General features: G+C 44.2%; 2 protein-coding genes across 2 annotated transcripts in view; both read right to left on the minus strand.

The window, feature by feature from the left end:
• Nucleotides 1-4,865: 4,865 nt before the first annotated feature.
• LOC123991212 (E3 ubiquitin-protein ligase Rnf220-like) lies at nt 4,866-14,499 on the minus strand. The gene is made up of 5 exons (XM_046292559.1): nt 14,450-14,499; nt 13,596-13,686; nt 6,467-6,566; nt 5,735-5,809; nt 4,866-5,511 (listed from the first exon to the last, which is right to left on the minus strand). Coding segments are annotated over exons 2-5 (249 nt in total). The 5' UTR covers nt 13,598-13,686; nt 14,450-14,499; the 3' UTR covers nt 4,866-5,439.
• A 31-nt stretch (nt 14,500-14,530) lies between these two features.
• The window catches only part of LOC123995651, a 36,860-nt gene continuing 27,541 nt past the window's right edge, over nt 14,531-23,849 (minus strand). Inside the window, exons 4-15 of the mRNA XM_046299304.1 lie at nt 22,237-22,310; nt 22,053-22,142; nt 21,864-21,954; nt 21,466-21,508; nt 21,300-21,392; nt 21,183-21,225; nt 20,782-20,862; nt 16,949-16,992; nt 15,948-16,029; nt 14,859-15,105; nt 14,635-14,710; nt 14,531-14,545 (exon numbers count right to left, since the gene is read on the minus strand). Of these exons, the coding sequence (XP_046155260.1) occupies nt 14,531-14,545; nt 14,635-14,710; nt 14,859-15,105; nt 15,948-16,029; nt 16,949-16,992; nt 20,782-20,862; nt 21,183-21,225; nt 21,300-21,392; nt 21,466-21,508; nt 21,864-21,954; nt 22,053-22,142; nt 22,237-22,310 (979 nt within the window). The remainder of the gene's footprint in view (nt 14,546-14,634; nt 14,711-14,858; nt 15,106-15,947; nt 16,030-16,948; nt 16,993-20,781; nt 20,863-21,182; nt 21,226-21,299; nt 21,393-21,465; nt 21,509-21,863; nt 21,955-22,052; nt 22,143-22,236; nt 22,311-23,849) is intronic.

Here is a 23,849-nt window from a genome sequence, read left to right on the forward strand (position 1 = left end):
CCCTACCACCCCTCCCCTAATTGGAGTAAATTAATGGACAACAATACTTAGGATTCCACTTCCAGCTACATATATTTCACAGACAGTATATTTTCCAAAAGTGATCTTTAGTTTGTTTTTAGTCCCATCCTTCAGCTATCCTCAACCCCTCCCTCTCTGAAGACCATCCAATTTCTAGCTGACACATACACTAGGGTTCAAAAGTTGGGGGTCACTTAGAAATGTCCTTGTTTTTGAAAGAAAAGCACATTTTTTGGTCCATTAAAATAACATCAAATTGATCATAAATACAGTGTAGACATTTGTTAATGTTGTAAATGACTATTGTAGCTGGAATATGGAATCTACATTGGTGTCAGAGGCCCATTACCAGCAACCATCACTCCTGTGTTCCAATGGCATGTTGTGTTAGCTAATCCAAGGTTATCATTTTAAAAGGCTAATTGATCATTAGAAAACCCTTTTGCAATTATGTTTGCAGAGCTGAAAACTGTTGTCCTGATTAAAGAAGCAATACAAATGGCCTTCTTTAGAAGAGTTGAGTATCTGGAGCATCAGCATTTGTTGGTTTGAATTACAGGCTCAAAATGGCCAGAAACATTTACTTTTTTCTGAAACTCATCAGTTTATTCTTGTTCTGAGAAATGAAGTCTATTCTATGCGAGAAATTACCAAAAAACTGAAGATCTCGTACAATGCTGTGTACTACTTCCTTCACAGAATAGCACAAACTGGCCCTAACCAGAATAGAAAGAGGAGTGGGATGCCCCGGTGCACAACTGAGCAAGAGGACAAGTACATTAGAGTGTCTAGATTGAGATACAGACCCCTCACAAGTCCTCAACTGGCACCTTCATTAAATAGTACCTACAAAACACCAGTCAACATCAACAGTGAAGAGGCGACTCCGGGATGCTGGCCTTCTAGGCAGAGTTTTATAAAGATAAAGCCACATCTCTGACTGGCCAATAAAAATTAAATATAGGCTAAAGAACACAGACACTGGACAGAGGAACTCTGCCTAGAAGGCCAGCATCCTGCAGTCGCCTCTTCACTGTTGACGTTGAGACTGGTCTTTTGTAGGTACTATTTAATGAAGCTGATGTTTCCAGCTACAACAGTCATTTACAACATTAACAATATCTACACTGTATTTCTGATCAATTTGATGTTATTTTGATGGACAACAAATGTGCTTTTCTTTCGAAAACAAGGACATTTCTAAGTGACCCCAAACTTTTGAAAAATAGTGTATATTTCCACTCTGCTGTGATGTTTCACAAAAGTTCTGAACCTTTCTATTCTCAAAGTTTTTACAGATTGTGAATTAAAGTTAAACACTTTTACTAAGACTTTATTATATATTATTGATTGACTCTGACCAGCAGTGTTATTTCTTCTGTCTTTTCTGGTTGATGAAACTGAAATTGCTTGTTTAAAAAATGGCGATATTTTGGAGATAGGCCGTATAGACCATGTTTGATCTGGTAGATTTGCAGTCTGTATGTAAGAGGTGGCTGTCGTGTTGTTTGCAGTTACGTGTGACATTGGTGTCACATAGAGGATTCTTCCAGATGCTCCACCCACTCTCTCAGGTGTCAGGTGATTGTACAGTATTACATGTGTTGTCACATGTGACACTGGTTTTACAAACTCAAATCATAGAGGGCCGAGTGTCTGGAGGTTTTCCCTCCTCCCTTGTACCTGATTGACGAATTAAGGTCATTGATTAGTTAGTAACTCCCCTTACCTGGTTATCTAGGTCTGAATTGAGAAGAAAAAACAAACACTAGCAGACAGACGGCCCTCCGGGTTTGACACCCCTGATAGAGATAGATGGGTCCTGATGCTACTTGTGCCTTATTGTGAATACTTTTACTTTAGCTCAGCCCATGAAAATAGTTCCCACCTATGTCTTTCTTCTCTCTCTCTCCATCCCTCCTTCCTGCCCTAGAGGGTCAGACTCTTAGCTCATATATCCTTTGTCTTGGCAAGAACAGTGGATGGGCATAACCTTAGGAAAGCTCAGAATAGCAGGATTGAATGGGCTAGTCTTGACCTGACCAGGGCTGGACTAATCCTTAAGTGATCCAATCACAAACACATATAACAAGGCTCCGGATTGGCCAAATCAACATGCAAGGGCTGCTTGGCTTTTAATGATGAGACATTTCATAACATAGAGAAGGGCAACAGGTCAGGACTTATTCTTAGACAATATTCTTGCCTATAGGGCTTTGAACATCATTTAGATAAAGATAATTTAGTAAAACGTCATAATAACTTTCAGAATCAGCATGAACTATTTATTAACTAAATAAGTAATGCATTTTTTGTTGAAAAATGTAAATGTATATAAACATAACATCGATAATCATTTACAAAGCATCTATAAACATTTATAAGCAGTGGTGGAACAACCACTCAGTTTTCATACTTGACTAAAAGTAAAGATACCTTAAAAGAAAATGTAAGTAAAAGTGAAAGTCACCCAGAAAAAAATACTACTCGAGTAAAAGTGTAAAAGTATTTGGTTTTAAATGTACTTAAGTATCAAAAGTTAAAGTATAAATCATTTAAAGTGTCTTATGTTAAGCTAACCAGACAACACTATTTTATTTTTCCATTTTTATTTACTGATAGCAAGGAGCACAGTTCAACACTCCAGACACAATTTACAACAAAGCATTTTTGTTTAGTGTGTCTGCCAGATCAGAGTCAGTAGGGATGACCAAGGATCTCTTGAGAAGTGCGTGAATTGGACAATTTTCCCGTCCTGCTAAGTATTCAAACTGTAACGAGTACTTTTGGGTGTCAGGGAAAATCTAACTTGTAAAAAGTACATTGTTTTCTTTTGGAATGTAGTGGAGTAAAAGTAAAAGTTGACAAAAATATAAATAGTCAAATAAAGTACAGATACCCCAAAAAATAGTACCTAAAAGTATTTTTTACATAAGTACTTTACTCCACTGTGTATAAGCATTTATAACGGCTAACCAGTGTTCATCAAAGTTATAATAAAGACAGATTGTGGTGGTGATCTTTAACATTGTACACACATTGAATCTTCGATGATATCTACAGTGCATGTACCTGTATGTTTTTATTAATGCAATAACCAACATCATTAAAAGCCTGATTTTATTTTTTAACATTTACTAATTACACTTTGTACGCCAGTACAAAGAAACACAACCTCAATGACAAACACAAAATCATTCATCTCAATTTATTACAATTGTTATGTTCACACTTCCTAACTAACTAACTAACTAAAACCACGACTTCATAAAAACATGACTGTAAACACAATGGCAGTGTTAATCTATTTCACATACAGCACCAGTCAAAAGTTTGGACACACCTACTCAATCAATGGTTTTATTTATTGTTTACTATATTCTACATTGTAAAATAATAGTGAAGACATCAAAACTATGAAATAACACATATGGAATCATGTAGTAACCAAAAAAAGTGTTAAACAATTCTAAATATATTTTAGATTCTTCAAAGTAACCAGCCTTTGCCTTGATGACAGCTTTGCACCCTCTTGGCATTCTCTCAACCAGCTTCACCTGGAATACTTTTCCAACAGTCTTGAAGGAATTCCCACATATGCTGAGCACTTGTTGGCTGCTTTTCCTTCACTCTGCGGTCCAACTCATCCCAAATAATCTCTATTAGGTTGAGGTTGGGTGATTGTGGAGGCCAGGTCATCTGATGCAGCACTCCATCACTCTCCTTATTGGACAAATAGCCCTTACACAGCCTGGAGGTGTGTTGGATCATTGTCCTGTAAAAATACAAATGAGAGTCCTACTAAGCGCAAACCAGATGGGATGGCATATCGCTGCAGAATGCTGTGGTAGCCATGCTGGTTAAGTATGCCTTGAATTCTAAATAAATCACAGACAGTGTCACCAGCAAAGCTCCCCTACACAATCACACCTCCTCCTCCATGCTTCATGGTGGGAATTACACATGCAGAGATCATCCGTTCACCTACTCTGCGTCTCACAAAGACACGGCGGTTGGAAGCAAAAATCTCAAATTTGGACATCAGACAGATTTCCACCGGTCTAATGTCCATTGCTCATGTTTCTTGGCCCAAGCAAGTCTCCTCTTCTTATTTGTCTCCTTTTGGTTGTGGTTTCTTTGCAGCAATGAAGGCCTGATGCATGTAGTATCCTCTGAATATTTGATGTTGAGATGTGTCTGTTACTTGAGCATTTATTTGGGCTGCAATTTCTGAAGCTGGTACCTCTAATGAACGTATCCTCTGCAGCAGAGGTAACTCTGCGTCTTCCTTTCCTGTGGCGGTCCTCATGAGAGCCAGTTTCATCATAGCGCTTGATGGTTTTTGCGACTGCACTTGAAGAAATTTTCTAAGTTCTTGACATTTTCCGGATTGACTGACCTTCATGTCTTGAAGTAATGATGGACTGTCGTTTCTATTTTCTTATTTGAGCAGTTCTTGCCATAATATGGACTTGGTATTTTACCAAATAGTGCTATTTTAATATATGTATACCACCCGTACCTTGTCACAACACAATTGATTGGCTCAAACGCATTAAGAAGGAAAGAAATTCCACAAATTAACAAGGCACACATGTTAATTGAAATGCATTCCAGGTGACTACCTCAAGAAGCTGGTTGAGGGAATGCCAAGAGTCTGCAAAGCTGTCATCAAGTCAAAGGGTGGCTACTTTGAAGAAACTAAAATATAAAATATATTTTGATTTGTTTAACATTTGTTTGGTAACTACATGATTCCATATGTGTAATTTCATTGTTTCAATGTCTTCACTATTATTCTACAATGTAGAAAATAGTAAAAATCAAGAAAAACCCTTGACTGAGTAGGTGTGGCCAAACTTTTTACAGGTACTGCACATAATTTCAAACATACACAAAACTATTTACATGTGCTTTCTTTTGATAAAAACAGACCACTATTATTTTCAAGTGTATACTGCTTATAGTCCAAAGAGTATCTCAACCTTGTTTTGATCTAAAGCCATTTTAAATAATTATTTCAGTGCCTGAGCACTAAGATGACTAGTTCTTGTCATTTACGTATGAATTGTAATGGATTGAGTCCTCCTCTTAGAAATGGCTCACTAAATGATGAGATGAGCTTGATACAAATGAATGCTATCTAGGTGGGCAAAGCAAAGGTCAAATGTCAAACCTAAAAGGTCAAATGACATGAAGACTAATCATTGTGCAATACCCAGTCATGGGTGCCATTTTGTCATGGGGTGGCCCCATACTTGGTTTGGGAGGGGGGGGGGGTTAGAGGGCAGGTTAAGGTGCAAAGACAAGGGTAATCTCTGACAGGCCAGCTGTCCTTATGTCCCCTTCAAAGGTCAAAGGTTAATACTTCAGAGGTCCTGCCCCCTCAGAGGTCTGTGCTTCTCTGGCCCTGCCCAGTCACAAAAATACCTGTCTCAGGTCCCCAGGAGAAGTGATGGTGTTACACTGTGGACACAGCTTCTTAGCCCCCTAGGACATAAACACTGCAATGTGAGACTGCTTTGGGCTCAACAAACATCTGTATGAAATTTGTGCATATTACATTGTGTTGTATGAAAAAATCTAATGGGCTGTAACAATCAATCAAAGCAGGGTAAACGTGATAAAAAGAAGAAAGCAGGGTAAACATGATAAAAATACAATAGAGTCATGTGTATTATAGCTTTATAGCATTATTTGACAAACATCTTACCAGAGTGCGGAGCCAACACTCCTCACAGTGGGCATGCCAGCACTGGATGGAGGTGAGGGGTGTTGTGTAAGTGTCCTACAGAGAGCGAGAAAGAGAGGTGGGGAGAGAGGTAGAGAGGGGGGCAGAAGATGTAGAAAATGAAAAACGACCCGTATGGATGACATTATAGGGCCTCATGCAGCAAAACACAGTTGTGTGTTAAATATATTGATTGCAATGAAAGACTGTTGTCACTAGATGGTGCTAAGTGACGGTCAGTGCAGCTGGAGAGGATGGTGCTAAGTGACTGTCCGCAACAGGCCAGATTTAAACAACTGTTCAAAATGTTTCTATTTGTTTGCTTTGGGGCTCCGTTTTACCCATACTGAAATTAAACTATCCATAACTATGCTTATTGATAGGTTGAATGAAAGGTTCTGTGTGGCTCAACTGGTAACAGCATGGCACTTGCAACACCAGGGTTGTGAGTTTGATTCCCATGGGGGACCAGCACAGGAGTATGTGTCCACTCTCTACTGTAAGACACTCTGGATAAGAATGTAAAATTCTTAAAGGATACACTTCAGTATTTCTATTGAATTAGCTTGATTCCCGTGCAACTATCTATACTCACTAGCCCGGTACCAGACCTGTTAGAGCTCTTCCCAACTCCATTGCTCATTGTCAAGGTAAACAATGAAAAGGAGTTGGCATGACAGCACAAACAGACTGGGACTCAGGCTATACACTCACCCTACAGATAAGACAGTTGTGTCTGTCTCCTCTGGACAGCTGCTTCTCTAGGTCCCGTATACGACTTCTTAGTGAATCCAACGTCGTCAGCTCAGAGACCCTGAACATATGCACCACACACACACACACACACACACACACACACACACACACACACACACACACACACACACACACACACACACACACACACACACACACACACACACACACACACACACACACACACACACACACACACACACACACACACACACACACAGGAGGGGAGTGAGGGGGACAGGAGAAGAAGATGCCAGATAGTTAATCATAAATCAAAGACAGATTAAATGATTTGTTGGCCAACATGGACATGGAGCACTGCACTCACATAGGCAGCATCCACTGTCTCATTCATCATTGGAAGAGGAAGGTGAGCTGAGAAAGTGGAGGGCAAGTAACCCCACACACCACAGGCTCACTACAGGCTCACCACAGGCACACCCGCCAAACCACAGGCACCACAGGTTCACCTCAGGCACACCGCAGCCACGCCACAGGCTCACTACAGGCACACCGCAGCCACACCACAGGCTCACCTCAGGCACACCACAGGCTCACTACAGGCACACCGCAGCCACAACACAGGCTCACCACAGCCGCACCACAGGCACAACGCAGCCACACCAGGCAGGCTCAGGCCACAGCCAACCACAGGCTCACCACAGGCACACCACAGCCTCACCACAGGCATAAAGAGTCGTCCTGTCTGAGTTGAGCTGGACTTATGCCTAACTCGTTCATTGGTTAACTCTTGAGGTTTCCAGGGTCTCCACCCTGCTAGGTAAATCTGATTTGATTTTTAATTCAGAATATTGTTCTAAATACATTAAATCTTGATGTTCTGGTGCCATTACGGCAATTTAAACTATTGGGGACTTATTTTTGGAGGATTGTAACTGTTTTGCTGGGTGATTTGTGATGTCTTACGTGTGCTTCCCATGATAGTTTGTGTATTATGTGTATATTATGTTGCATATACAGGACACATATGCAAAAGAGACCTAGGTCACATAATTAAAATAAAAATATAGCAGAGCTTTTTTGTAAATATAAATATATATATAGAGTGCATTCAGAAAGTATTCAGACCCCTTGACTTTTTCCACGTTCTGTTACGTTATAGCCTTATTCTAAAATGGATGAAATAGTTGTATTTTTCTTCATTAATCTTCACGTAATACCCCATAATGACAAAGCAAAAACAGGTTTCTATAAATTTGTGCAAATTTATAAAAAATATAAACTGAAATATCAGATTAACATAAATATTCAGACCCTTTACTCAGTACCTTGTTGAAGCACCTTTGGCAGCGATTACAACCTCAAATCTTGCTTGGCACACCTGTATTTGGGGAGTTTCTCCCATTCTTCTCTGCAGATCTTCTGAAACTCTTTCAGGTTGGATGGGGAGCGTCGCTGCACAGCCATTTTCAGGTCTCTCTAGAGATGCTCGATCGGGTTCAAGTCCGGACTCTGGCTGGGCCACTCAAGGACACTCAGAGACTTGTCCCGAAGCCACTCCAGCATTGTCTTGGCTGTGTGCTTAGAGTCGTTGTCCTGTTGGAAGGTGAACCTTTGCCCCAGTCTGAGGTCCTGAGCGCTCTGGAGCAGGTTTTCATCAAGGAACTCTGTGTACTTTGTTCCGTTCATCTTTCCCTCGATCCTGACTAGTCTCCCTGCCACCGAAAATCATCCCCACAGCATGATGCTGACCATGCCACCATGGGTGGTGCCAGGTTTCCTCCAGATGTGATGCTTGGCATTCAAGCCAAAGAGTTCAATCTTGGTTTCATCAGACCAGAAAATCTTGTTTTACATGGTCTGGGAGTCGTTTAGGTGCCTTTTGGCAAACACCAAGCCGGCTGTCATGTGCCTTTTACTGAGGAGTGGCTTCCGTCTGGGAACTCTACCATGAAGGCCTGATTGGTGGAGTGCTGCAGAGATGGTTGTCCATCTGGAAGGCTCTCCCATCTTCACAGAGGAACTCTGGAGCTCCGTCATAGTAACAATCGGGTTCTTGGTCAGCTCCCTGACCAAGGCCCTTCTCCCCCGATTGCTCAGTTTGGCCGGGCAGCCAGCTCTAGGAAGAGTCTTGGTGTTTCCAAACTTCTTCCATTTAAGAATGATGGAGCCCCCTGTATTCTTGGGGACCTTCTATGCTGCAGACATTTTTTGGTACCCTTCCCCAGATCTGTGCCTCGACACAATCCTGTCTCAATGCTCTACAGACAATTCCTTCGACCTCATGGCTTGGTTTTTGCTCTGACATGCACTGTCAACCGTAGGACCTTATATGGACAGGTTTGTGCCTTTCCAAATCATGTCCAATCAAATGAATTTACCACAGGTGGACTCCAATCAAGTTGTAGAAACATTTCAAGGTTGATCAATGGAAACAGGATGGACCTGAACTCAATATTTACCGAATGCACTGCATATATATACTACCATTCAAAAGTTTGGGGTCACTTAGAAATGTCCTTGTTTTTGAAAGAAAGGTGCATTTTTTGTCGATTAAAATAACATAAAATTGATCAGAAATACAATTTAGACATTGTTAATGTTGTAAATGACTATTGTAGGTGGAGACAGCAGATGTTTTATGGAATATTTACATAGGTGTACCAGAGGCCCATTGTTAGCAACCATCACTCCTGTGTTCCAATGGCATGTTGTGTTAGCTAATCCAAGTTTATCATTTTAAAAGGCTAATTGATCATTAGAGAACCCTTTTGCCATTATGTTAGCACAGCTGAAATCTGTTGTACTGGTTAAAGAAGCAATAAAACAGACGGGCGGCTCCGGCGGCTCAGGACAGACGGGCGGCTCCGGCGGCTCAGGACAGACGGGAGGCTCCGGCGGCTCAGGACAGACGGGAGGCTCCGGCGGCTCAGGACAGACGGGAGGCTCCGGCGGCTCAGGACAGACGGGAGGCTCCGGCGGCTCAGGACAGACGGGAGGCTCAGGACAGACGGGAGGCTCCGGCGGCTCAGGACAGACGGGAGGCTCCGGCGGCTCAGGACAGACGAGAGGCTCCGGCGGCTCAGGACAGACGGGAGGCTCCGGCGGCTCAGGACAGACGGGAGGCTCCGGCGGCTCAGGACAGACGGGAGACTCCGGCGGCGCTGGGCAGGAGGAAGGCTCTGGCAGCGCTGGACAGGCGGGAGCACCTGTAGGCAGAAGACAGAGAGACAGCCTGGTGTGGGGGGCTGCCACCAGAGGGCTGGTGCATGGAGGTGGCACTGGATAGACCGGACCATGCAGGCGCACTGGAGCTCTTGAGCACCGAGCCTGCCAAACCTTACCTGGTTGAATGCTCCCGGTAGCCAGGCCAGTGCGGCGAGGTGGAATAGCCCGCACTGGGCTGTCCTAGCGAACCGGGGACACCATGCGTAAAGCTGGTGCCATGTACGCCGGCACAAGGAGACGCACTGGAGACCAGATGTGTAGAGCCGGCATCATGGCACCTGGCTCGATGCCCACTCTAGCCTGTCCGATACGAGGAGCTGGAATGTACGGCACCGGGCTATGCACACGCACTGGGGAAACTGTGCGCTCCACCGCATAACACGGTACCTGCCCGGTCCCTCTCGCTCTCCGGTAAGCACGGGACGTTGGCGCAGGTCTCCTACCTGGCTTCGCCACACCCACCATGTGCCACCCCCAAGAAATCTTTGGAGCTGCCTCTCGGGCTTCCAGCCGCTCTGCCATGCTAGCTCCTCATAATGCCACCTCTCTGCTTTCGCTGCCTCCAGCTCTGCTTTGGGGCGGCGATACTCCCCTGGCTGTTCCCAGGGTCCTTTGCCGTCCAAAATCTCCTCCCAAGTCCATTTCTCCAAGGATCGCAGCCTCTCCTGCTGCCGCTGCTGCTGCCTGTTACCACGCTGCTTGGTCCTTGGTTGGTGAGTGTTTCTGTAATGGCAGATCTCATTTTCGTCTGAAGAGGAGTAAGGATCGGACCAAGATGCGGCGTGGTAAGTGTCCATTATGTTTTTAATACAGACAAATGAACACTCGTACAAAAACAATAAACAATGTGAAATCTACAACAACCGAAACAGTACAGTGTATCGACAAACACACACATGGAAACAAACACCCACAAACCAACAGTGCAACCCAGGCTACCTAAGTATGATTCTCAATCAGAGACAACTAACGACACCTGCCTCTGATTGAGAACAACACTAGGCCGAAACAGAAACCAAACAAAGAAAAACAAACAGACTGCCCACCCCAACTCACACCCTGACCACACTAAATAAAGACAAAACAAAGGGAATAAAAGGTCAGAATGTGACAGCTTCATTAAATAGTACCCTCAAAACTCTGGGATGCTGGCCTTCTAGGCAGAGTTGCAAGAAAAAGCTATTTTTTTCTACACCCGATGTATTCGGTGCATGTGACAAAAAAAAAAAAAATTACAAAATTATTTTGTTGTTTTTAGTCCTACCCTTCAGCTCCACTCAAACCCTCCCATCAATCTCTTAACACCATCCATTTGTACATATATTTTTGCCATATATTTTTGAACTGTGCTGTGATGTTTCACAAAAGTTCTGAACCTTTCCATTCTCATAGTTTCTACAGATTGTAAATTAAAGATACAACATTTTCTTAAAGTATTATTATTTTATTGATTGACTATGACATTTCAAATCACCCAGCAGTGCATTTTGCAATTCTTCAGCCATTGCTGGACCTGCGAGCAAAAAAAGCTACATATGGACAGTCCCCAAACAAATTCTCTAATGATTCTGTCTCTTTGCAGCAAAATCTGCAGAGCAGGATGGTTGTATCCCCCATAATATATAACATTCTACTGGTTGCAAGAATTTTGTATAATCATTTTGATTGAACACATCTACGTTTTGAATCTGGCATTGTTTTACATATCAGTTCATAAACCATGTGCCATGGAATCAGTGCCAGGTGCCATGGAATCAGTGCCAGGTGCCATGGAATCAGTGCCAGGTGCCATGGAATCAGTGCCTGGTGCCATGGAATCAGTGCCTGGTGCCATGGAATCAGTGCCTGGTGCCATGGAATCAGTGCCTGGTGCCATGGAATCAGTGCCTGGTGCCATGGAATCAGTGCCTGGTGCCATGGAATCAGTGCCTGGTGCCATGGAATCAGTGCCTGGTGCCATGGAATCAGTGCCAGGTGCCATGGAATCAGTGCCAGGTGCCATGGAATCAGTGTCTGGTGCCATGGAATCAGTGCCTGGTGCCATGGAATCAGTGCCTGGTGCCATGGAATCAGTGCCAGGTGCCATGGAATCAGTGCCAGGTGCCATGGAATCAGTGCCAGGTGCCATGGAATCAGTGCCAGGTGCCATGGAATCAGTGCCAGGTGCCATGGAATCAGTGCCAGGTGCCATGGAATCAGTGCCAGGTGCCATGGAATCAGTGCCAGGTGCCATGGAATCAGTGCCAGGTGCCATGGAATCAGTGCCTGGTGCCATGGAATCAGTGCCAGGTGCCATGGAATCAGTGCCAGGTGCCATGGAATCAGTGCCAGGTGCCATGGAATCAGTGCCAGGTGCCATGGAATCAGTGCCAGGTGCCATGGAATCAGTGCCTGGTGCCATGGAATCAGTGCCAGGTGCCATGGAATCAGTGCCAGGTGCCATGGAATCAGTGCCAGGTGCCATGGAATCAGTGCCAGGTGCCATGGAATCAGTGCCAGGTGCCATGGAATCAGTGCCAGGTGCCATGGAATCAGTGCCAGGTGCCATGGAATCAGTGCCAGGTGCCATGGAATCAGTGCCAGGTGCCATGGAATCAGTGCCAGGTGCCAACGTTCTATGGCATGTGTTAAAAAATAAATAAATATTTTGGAGATGATTTCATTTTCAAATCACCAAAAGTGAGAGGTAGTAATCTGAATAAAGGGAAAAAGGCCATTATTGAATATGGTGTGAGACATTCTTATTAATCTGCTAGAGAATTAGTTTGGATTTAAGTATAACTTTTGTATGACTGAAGCCTTTAGTAAGAGGTTTAATGCTTTAATATTAAATCATTTCTGCCCTCCGAATTCATCTTCATTATATGAATAGGCCTGTTAAATTTTGTCTGGATTGCTGTTCCAAATAAAATTGAATAATTGTTGCTCATATAATTTTAAAAAACAGGTCGCTAGGTGTAGGCATGGCCGTAAGCAAATAGGTAAACTGGGATATAACTAAAGAGTTAATCGGGGAGATTTTTTTCACAAATAGACAGGCATTTTCCTTTCAATGTTAGAAAGATCTTCTCTATTTTTGCAAACGTTCTATTCACATTTACAGTAGTGAGATCCTTTCTTTCTTCCGGGATATGAATACTGACTGCTGAATACTGAGTATTTCCACATCATCGTCAGAACATTTCATTGGTAAACTACACGGTTATGTAAAATATGTATTTTTTTTATGATCCAATACGTAATATAGTAAGTAGTACACTTCATTTGGTTGTAATCCAGAAGTTAGAAAAAGGATCTAGATCCTCCATGAGGCTGTGGAGGGATCCAAATAGTGGATTTAAAGAAAACATGAATCATCAGCGTCCAATGACATCTTTGTTTTTAATCCCTGGATTTCTAGCCCCTTGATATTAATGTTGGATCTAATTGTAACAGCTAACATTTAGATGGCAATAATAAATAGATATGCCGATAGTGGACAACCTTGTTTTACTCCTCTTGACAGTTTAATACTTTCTGAGATGTATTCATTATTTAGTATTTTACACCCAGGGTTACTATACTTAACTTTAACCTATTGATTCTCCAAAATTGAAATATTCGAGGCATTATATATAAATTCCAGTCATACTTGATCAAAAACGTTTTCAAAGTCAGTTATGAGTACCAGGCCTGGTTTCCAAGAGTTTTCATAGTGTTCCATTGTTTCCAGTACTTGTCTTACAGTATATTATATCCAATGTATCCAATGTCCATGTAAAAAAAATGTTTGATTAAGAGGAATAATATGCGAAAACACATTTTTAATTATATTTTTGGAAATGTTTACAGTATCATGAAGTCAATGGTAATGTAGAACATTTTCACAGCTGACACACACATTTAATTCAGAACTTACATATCAATGTCACTATTTTTACAGGTCCTGTGTAGGGAGGCTATGCTGTTATCCAGTTTGTTGCTCTCTCCGTTGCTAGTGGATGGACTTCCTGTAGCAAAAGAGGACTAGAATTTTAGATCAGGACATCAGCAGGTAGCCTAGCGGTTGGAGCATTGGACAAATAACCAAAAGGTTGCTGGTTTGAATCCCCGAGCTGACAAGGATGTTGTAGGGCACTCAGTCTGGCTTTCAACTTACTCTTCAAAGTTGTAATGGTAGAATGCACAAGGTGTCATTTCAAAATGTGGGTAGTGTATCATCAGAGAACTATGTATAACTTGTCAGAAATGTCCAGATCAAATAGTCGAAGTCAGTTTGTTTCTTTAGCTAAGTTCATTACCCTTAGATTTTGTTGTAATGTTTGAGTCACTCAAATATGACATGAATAAACATTAGACATGGCAAAATGTATAGATTTGCAAGAAAATGTGCTTCAAAATTGCAAAATTGTATCTGCACCCCATGATAAAAATGTATAGAATTGCAGGAAATAAGCTTTAAAACTGCAAAACTGTCTGTCGCCAACAAGAGAGGTGTGAACCATTTTTGTCATGAACAGTGCTTGTGACTACAGAAATAGACGTGGGGCGCGGGATGTTCCCCAATGCCTTGAGGGAAAAAGTTTGGGAACCCCTGTTGTAGGGTGTCTCAAGGTGTCGCAGGGTTGGGATATGCAAAAAAATAACACATTTCCAATTCACACCTGAGTATTAATACACACATGTACATGAAATTGGACAAATATAAGCACCCCAAAAAATATATTATAGGTACTAAATATTAATTAATTAAAACTCGGTAGCTGTTCTCACCCTCATTTGTCCATTTGGAATGTTCCAGAGTTACTCTGTTGGACAGTGTACCACCACTGAGAAACAAAACCAATGACACAGTTAATGCAGACATTGCTAACCACACAGGCATGACAATTTGTTGTGTAGTGATGGAACACAGAAACAGGCCATGGGACTACAGGGTGTGGTGCGTACTTTAAAACCGCCCCCCTCAGTGCTTCCCTCTCCTCCACCACCCCAGGATCCTTCCCTGAACAGGGGATGTATGCCTCCATACATCTTGATCACCATGTTAAGGAAACATAAGGACTGCATGCAACAATGTACAATTATATAGTACTGCCATATTGGTGGATCCTTACAATGATGTGGAGAACATAGGATTCATGATTAGATCTTATAAAATCTGATATGTTTTAAAGGATACTGTACTCTTCCATACTGCAGAGTGTCATCTCCATTCACGTCCAGGTCAGCGTCACGGTCGCGGTCAGCGTCACGGTCAGGGTCACGGTCACGGTCAGCGTCACGGTCGTGGTCAGGGTCACGGTCGTGGTCAGGGTCACGGTCACGGTCACAGTCAAGGTCACGGTCAGGGTCACAGTCAAGGTCACGGTCAGGGTCACGGTCACCACGGCCTTCCTTAGACGTGCTGCTGCTCACAAACACCGACCCTGAGGACGTCATAACACTCTGGGACTTATATTCATTCAATATATCTTCACTGTCAATATACTCTCCCCATACCTTCACTCTCCCCATACCTTCACTCTCCCCATACCTTCTCCCCATACCTTCACTCTCCCCATACCTTCACTCTCCCCATACCTTCACTCTCCCCATACCTTCACTCTCCCCATACCTTCACTCTCCCCATACCTTCACTCTCCCCATACCTTCACTCTCCCCATACCTTCACTCTCACCATACCTTCACTCTCACCATACCTTCACTCTCACCATATCTTCATTCTCACCTAGAACATTCTCACATAGTGGGCAGTGTTAACTGACTATCGAGTGTTAAGGGCAGATGTTTAAGGCCTTTGAGAGGTGAGACTTTTTTTTTGCTAATCTGAGGTCATTGAAAGGTGACACTTCCAAATGTGTGGAGTGATTCGTGTCACCTATGCTGTCAAGACAACTCATTGTCATCATTGTCAATGTTTGGCTTGACATGTACAATTATGTCTCCTTTTCAAAGGTCGAAAAATTCCCTTAACTTTCTCCAAATTCCCAGATTTTCCAGACATCCTGGTTGGAAGAGAATAAGATTTCTGAAATACCTGAGCATTTTGGGAAAGTTACAAGAAATGTATAACCCTATCAGCAACCCATATAATCAAGGTAGAGCTTTGCTGTTGGTAAGAGAAAGCAAAACAGCCTTATAGGTAGGCTAATAGAGTATACTGTGTTAAGTTCAAGGCCTTTGTAACTGCCACTCAGTCACATCATCCACCCCACTGCACCAGATCCAAGACCCTGTCAGAGGGTCTGGTACGGGGGATGTGTTTTACCTTCACACCCTCCCAGTATGGATGTCATCCGTATTCTCCTCCGCTCACCCCACTCCTCCCCCCCCAGGTCCAACAAAATGTCCTGAAAACACACACAGACACAGGCAGGATGAAGTCATACAGCCACGCGCACACACTCACACACACCCTTTTCTATGTAAATACATATCTTATAGCCCTTGGTTGTTAATGTATCTCCGAGGCATAACCTGAGGTACAGTAACCTGAGGTACAGTAACCTGAGGTACGGTAACCAGTAACCTGAGGTACGGTAACCTGAGGTACAGTAACCTGAGGTACAGTAACCTGAGGTACAGTAACCTGAGGAACCTGAGGTACAACCTGAGGTACAGTAACCTGAGGTACAGTAACCTGAGGTACAGTAACCTGAGGTACAGTAACCTGAGGTACAGTAACCTGAGGTACAGTAACCTGAGGTACGGTAACCTAAGGTACGATAACCTGAGGTACGGTAGGTAACCTAAGGTACGGTAGGTAACCTGAGGTACGGTAACCTAAGGTACGGTAACCTGAGGTACGGTAACCTAAGGTACGATAACCTGAGGTACGGTAACCTAAGGTACGATAACCTACGGTAAGGTACGGTAGGTAACCTAAGGTACGGTAGGTAACCTAAGGTACGGTAGGTAACCTGAGGTACGGTAACCTGAGGTACGGTAACCTGAGGTACGGTAACCTGAGGTACGGTAACCTGAGGTACGGAAGGTACCTGAGGTATGGTAACCTGTAAAAGCAGGCCCTCTCCACATGAACACACTGAGCCTAATGGGCAGAAAGCAATACCAGGAGTTTAATCACAGGTGGCCACAACATGCTGTTAACCTCTGATTATTTCAGTAGCCCTGTTTCCAGACCAATCCACCTGCTCTATCCATCATCACTCTCTCTAAGACATCCAGTACAGTATACAGTATGAGGAATAGCTAGGCTTGCCGTCGTCTACAGTACAATACAACGGCAGTTTCTATTTAGGAACATACCTGGCCCACGTAAGGACTCCTCCTCTTCAGCTTGCCGATCCTGCCTGAAAGAGAACCCACACAAAGAGACAGACAGGGAGCAAAGAGGGTTAGATAGAATATATCTGTAGAGCTAGGTAATAGCTAGGTAATAGCAATTGGCTGTGCAACTCCCCATTGGGAGTAAATGTACAACACATGGTACTGTAGTGTAGACACAGCCATGCAGTAAGACCCAAAGGAAGGAGTTAAAGTTGAAGGATGTTGCTTCTGCTTTGTGACAATGGGGGTAAATGTGACAGAGTTGTTGGCTACTGTGTATAAAAACAGACCGGAATACACACGAATGCATACACAAGCACACACACACACAAGCCCGCACACACACACAATAACAAACGTAACACAGAAGAACACCAACTGTGAACTTCATCTTCATCTTGTTCCTGACTGCATCCTGCCTGTGTTGTTCCTGACTGCATCCTGCCTGTGTTGTTCCTGACTGCATAATGCCTGTGTTGTTCCTGACTGCATCCTACCTGTGTTGTTCCTGACTGCATCCTGCCTGTGTTGTTCCTGACTGCATCCTGCCTGTGTTGTTCCTGACTGCATCCTGCCTGTGTTGTTCCTGACTGCATAATGCCTGTGTTGTTCCTGACTGCATACTGCCTGTGTTGTTCCTGACTGCATACTGCCTGTGTTGTTCCTGACTGCATAATGCCTGTGTTGTTCCTGACTGCATCCTACCTGTGTTGTTCCTGACTGCATCCTGTTCCTGTGTTGTTCCTGACTGCATACTGTGTTGTTGCCTGTGTTGTTCCTGACTGCATACCTGTGTTGTTCCTGACTGCCTGTGTTGTTCCTGACTGCATAATACCTGTGCATTGTTCCTGACTGCATCTGCCTGTGTTGTTCCTGACTGCTGCCTGTGCCTGTGTTGTTCCTGACTGCATAATACCTGTGTTGCATCCTGCCTGTGTTGTTCCTGACTGCATCCTGCCTGTGTTGTTCCTGACTGCATACTGCCTGTGTTGTTCCTGACTGCATCCTGCCTGTGTTGTTCCTGACTGCATAATACCTGTGTTGTTCCTGACTGCATCCTGCCTGTGTTGTTCCTGACTGCATCCTGCCTGTGTTGTTCCTGACTGCATCCTGCCTGTGTTGTTCCTGACTGCATCCTGCCTGTGTTGTTCCTGACTGCATCCTGCCTGTGTTGTTCCTGACTGCATACTGCCTGTGTTGTTCCTGACTGCACCTGTGTTGTTCCTGTTGTTCCTGACTGCATAAATACCTGTGTTACCTGTGTTGTTCCTGACTGCATAATACCTGTGTTGTTCCTGACTGCATAATACCTGTGTTGTTCCTGACTGCATAATACCTGTGTTGTTCCTGACTGCATAATACCTGTGTTGTTCCTGACTGCATAATACCTGTGTTGTTCCTGACTGCATAATACCTGTGTTGTTCCTGACTGCATAATACCTGTGTTGTTCCTGACTGCATACTGCCTGTGTTGTTCCTGACTGCATATCCTGCCTGTGTTGTTCCTGACTGCATAATACCTGTGTTGTTCCTGACTGCATAATACCTGTGTTGTTCCTGACTGCATAATACCTGTGTTGTTCCTGACTGCATAATACCTGTGTTGTTCCTGACTGCATAATACCTGTGTTGTTCCTGACTGCATAATACCTGTGTTGTTCCTGACTGCACCTGTGTTGTTCCTGACTGCCTGTGTTGTTCCTGACTGCATAATGCCTGTGTTGTTCCTGACTGCATACTGCCTGTGTTGTTCCTGACTGCATAATACCTGTGTTGCCTGTGTTGTTGTTCCTGACTGCATCCTACCTGTGTTGTTCCTGACTGCATAATACCTGTGTTGTTCCTGACTGCATAATACCTGTGTTGTTCCTGACTGCATAATACCTGTGTTGTTCCTGACTGCATACTGCCTGTGTTGTTCCTGACTGCATAATACCTGTGTTGTTCCTGACTGCATAATACCTGTGTTGTTCCTGACTGCATCCTACCTGTGTTGTTCCTGACTGCATAATACCTGTGTTGTTCCTGACTGCATCCTGCCTGTGTTGTTCCTGACTGCATACTGCCTGTGTTGTTCCTGACTGCATCCTGTTCCTGCATAATACCTGTGTTGTTCCTGCACTGTTCCTGATACTGCCTGTGTTGTTCCTGACTGCATCCTGCCTGTGTTGTTCCTGACTGCATACTGTGTTGTTCCCTGTGTTGTTCCTGACTGCATCCTGTGTTGCCTGACTGCATTGTTCCTGACTGCATAATACCTGTGTTGTTCCTGACTGCATCCTGCCTGTGTTGTTCCTGACTGCATACTGCCTGTGTTGTTCCTGACTGCATCCTGCCTGTGTTGTTCTGACTGCCTGTGTTGTTCCAGACTGCATCCTACCTGTGTTGTTCCTGACTGCATCCTACCTGTGTTGTTCCTGACTGCATCCTGCCATGACTGCATACTACCTGTGTTGTTCCTGACTGCATCCTGCCTGTGTTGTTCCTGACTGCATCCTGCCTGTGTTGTTCCTGACTGCATCCTGCCTGTGTTGTTCCTGACTGCATCCTGCCTGTGTTGTTCCTGACTGCATCCTGCCTGTGTTGTTCCTGACTGCATAATACCTGTGTTGTTCCTGACTGCATCCTACCTGTGTTGTTCCTGACTGCATCCTGCCTGTGTTGTTCCTGACTGCATCCTGCCTGTGTTGTTCCTGACTGCATCCTGCCTGTGTTGTTCCTGACTGCATCCTGCCTGTGTTGTTCCTGACTGCATCCTGCCTGTGTTGTTCCTGACTGCATCCTGCCTGTGTTGTTCCTGACTGCATCCTGTTCCCTGTGTTGTTCCTGACTGCATCCTGCCTGTGTTGTTCCTGACTGCATCCTGCCTGTGTTGTTCCTGACTGCATCCTGCCTGTGTTGTTCCTGACTGCATCCTGCCTGTGTTGTTCCTGACTGCATCCTACCTGTGTTGTTCCAGACTGCATCCTACCTGTGTTGTTCCTGACTGCATCCTACCTGTGTTGTTCCTGACTGCATCCTGCCTGTGTTGTTCCTGACTGCATCCTACCTGTGTTGTTCCTGACTGCATCCTGTTCCAGACCTGTGTTGTTCCTGACTGCATCCTACCTGTGTTGTTCCTGACTGCATCCCACCTGTGTTGTTCCTGACTGCATCCTGCCTGTGTTGTTCCTGACTGCATAATACCTGTGTTGTTCCAGACTGCATCCTGCCTGTGTTGTTCCTGACTGCATACAGAGGAGAGCGTAGTTTCCTCAACAAAAACAACACACACTGGAGAGATAGATGAAGAAGAATGGTATGTTTCTCTACTGGCTACTGGACAAAGCACTGATACAAGAGTAGCTACTAGGTTATACACGATGTGCAAAGGTAAGATACATAGGTAAGATACACAGGTAATATACGAAGGTAAGATACATACACACACGCTGTGCACAGGAAAGATACATACATACACACACGCTGTGCACAGGAAAGATACACAGGAAAGATACACAGGAAAGATACACAGGAAAGATACACAGGAAAGATACACAGGAAAGATACACAGGTAAGATACACAGGTAAGATACACAGGTAAGATACGGCGAACTATCAGCAGACTACAACCTACAAGGTATGAAATAATTTTATCTTGTGTCAAATTCATTGATGGTTTTATGGTAGAACATCCTCCTAAATCTGTTCCCTGAAATATATAACGTATAAACTAAATAGTCAGAGTGTAGTCTGTGATAATGGGTGGAAAAGTACTCAATATAAGTATTGGGGTGTACAAGGTCGCCCATATAGTGTCTTGTGTCTCTTACCAATTATTTTGCAGTCTGCGGTTAGATGACTTCTGTTGTGGGGACTTAAAGGAGCGGGTTTGGCGTAGCACCAATCATCGACTGTAAACATATCAAGAGGTTAAAGAGGCTCATGTGGGTGCTAGGTCAAAAGGTACCGTGCTCTCAGTGACAGGAGTCACAGGGGTCACAATCAGGCTAGTTTATCATTTTGAATGATCTTCAATGCAGTTGAGGGAGGATAGAAGCTCCCATTTTCATTCTTCCCTTGAAAATGTCCTCCATACTATATCGTAGCTGTAGATATGCCATTGAATATAATTTTACAGTCAATTACTCCAATGCAAAAGCAATAACCCAACTAACCCACCCATCTGAACAAACATCTGTCTTTGAAATTGTATGTATTTCTAAACACATACCATTCAGTCTTGCATGTCTGTTTGTCCTCACACGCAGAAACGTCTGTGGAAAAAGGAGAGTTGAAGAACCTTCTAAGAAGTGTGTGTGTGTGTGTGTCTTTGTAGTGAAGAACCTACCTGGTATCTGTCTGTGTGGGGCTCTTCAGGAGGGCAGGAGAGAGAGGTGGGGGACCCACCCTCACATTTAATGTGCAGAGATAGTGAGAGGGTCTGTGGACAGAGGACAGGGACAGAGTCAAAGAAAGATGTGTGTGTGTTTGTGTGTGTGTCTGTTATTATTTACCTTAGTAGCTCCTAATGGATGGTTCCTCTGCACTGAATTAGTACTGTTGAAAGAGGAAACACTGAAAGGGGGTCAGGAAACTAATACTACAATATTCACACTGTTTATTGTTGTGTGTTAATTATTGTTATTTGTTGTTTAGTGTTGTGTGTTAATTATTGTTATTTGTTGTTTAGTGTTGGTTGTTTTTTATTGTTGTTTCATGTTGTTTATTATTGTTTGATTTTATTGTGTGTGTGTGTGTGTGTGTGTGTGTGTGTGTGTGTGTGTGTGTGTGTGTGTGTGTGTGTGTGTGTGTGTGTGTGTGTGTGTGTGTGTGTGTGTGTGTGTGTGTGTGTGTGTGTGTGTGTGTGTGTGTGTCTGTTATTCCCCTGCTCAGATCTGTTCTAAACACCTACCTGATTTGTAACTGTGTCAGTCTGCCCATCTCCTGCTCCATGTGCTCCTGCAGCTCACCTGGGGGCAGGGAGTCATACAGGACATGGCACACTGGACACAGAGAGGGGCAGGGAGTCATACAGGACATGACCTTTACCTACTGACACAGAGAGGGGCTGGGAGTCATACAGGACATTACCCTTACCTACTGACACAGAGGGGCAGGGAGTCATACAGGACATGACCCTTACCTACTGACACAGAGAGGGGCAGGGAGTCATACAGGACATGACCTTTACCTACTGACACAGAGAGGGGCAGGGAGTCATACAGGACATTACCTTTACCTACTAACACAGAGGGGCAGGGAGTCATACAGGACATTACCCTTACCTACTGACACAGAGAGGGGCAGGGAGTCATACAGGACATTACCCTTACCTACTGACACAGAGATGGAGGAAAAGCTGAGAAAGGAGGGGAGAGTTTCATTAGAATTGTCTGTGTCAAATAAATATAAGGTTTGCACGCACACACACCCCACTCCCCCTCACACTCAGCACCACCCTGTCAGTGAACCTGCATCATAGCCTGTCAATGGGAACATTAGCCAGGCCCACCCGGCCCACGCACACACACCCCACTCCCCCTCACACTCAGCACCACCCTGTCAGTGAACCTGCATCATAGCCTGTCAATGGGAACATTAGCCAGGCCCACCCGGCCCATTGGGTTTCCCTTCTGGATTATTGCCATAAGCAGACAGCTAGGATGGGAGGTATGCTAAATAAACATTTCACCAGGTAGATGAGGTCATGTACTCCTGAAAGCCATCAATCACATGTAGAGAAGCAAGACCATCTGTCTACATCATATCTCTCTCTGTATCTCAACACAATCAGACAAGAACCTCGTCATATAGCCAACGATGACAGACTACACACCATGGTCAATATCAGTGACGTAAAGAAAAATGAATACATTTGACACAAATAAAAACAAAGGCTCATTAGCCTACTCATCACCATTAAAAACACTGAAACAGTTCAAGTATCACAGGTCTACACTAGCTATTTCTAACCTGAGAGCCTAGGGACCTAAGTCTAGTACCCCACTGTCTCTTCTGTCCTCAGGAAGCTATTGTCCAGCACACCAGCCACACTCATAAAGGCCAAGAGACATGCGGTACAGCATGCTGGGAGCAGGTTGGCGTCCCCTCTAACATCAGCTGAGTTATGAGCGACTAATGAGGACTCAAATAGGGACAAAATGGCTGCTAAATAAGACATGGCAGCAAATCGCAAAAAGACGCTCAGTGTCCTTGGGGAAGAGACAGGTCGTTCCGTGTTCCTCGCAGGCTTTTTGCATCCCCCATCGAAGCCTTAATGAGTTTTACCGACACGCATCAAGTGTTCTCGGGCCTTCAGCGCTCCCCGGCCCGAAACACACGGGAGTTAGTAAACAATGAAATCTCGGGGCTGAAATTGAATTCATAAGCACATTACCTGGAGAGATAAGTCTCTGAATGGCGCCGTGATAAAAGGAATGGGATTAGATTTGCAGGTGGTTTATTGTCCCTGTTTTTAGAACCTCTCTCTGCCCCCGTTTCAGTATCCTGACACCTGTGTCTGGCAGGCCACTACCAGGCAGCCTGCAGTCGTAAGGGCCAGATTCCCGGACCCAAAATGAGTCTTTATCTGTACTAAATGCAATTTTAATGGCTGAGAATTGAATACGAAAGGGTGTGTCAATGTGTGTGTGTGTTTGTGTACATCCTCCCCCTCCTTCTCTCCCCTGCCCAGTCCCAGATGAACCCTGTCAGCATCAGTCAGCCTCAGCAGCGCTCCAGCCTGGGGGGTCTAACACGAATAACGCGCTAAAGAAGGAATACGTCCGGTCTTCTTTAGACTAGTTGAGTATCTGGAGCATCAGCATTTGTGGGTTCGATTACAGGCTCAAAATGGTCAGAAACAAAGAACTTTCTTCTGAAACTCATCAGTCTATTC

The sequence above is a fragment of the Oncorhynchus gorbuscha genome, linkage group LG02 (assembly GCF_021184085.1).
Source record: "Oncorhynchus gorbuscha isolate QuinsamMale2020 ecotype Even-year linkage group LG02, OgorEven_v1.0, whole genome shotgun sequence".
Classification (NCBI taxonomy): Eukaryota; Metazoa; Chordata; class Actinopteri; order Salmoniformes; family Salmonidae; genus Oncorhynchus; species Oncorhynchus gorbuscha.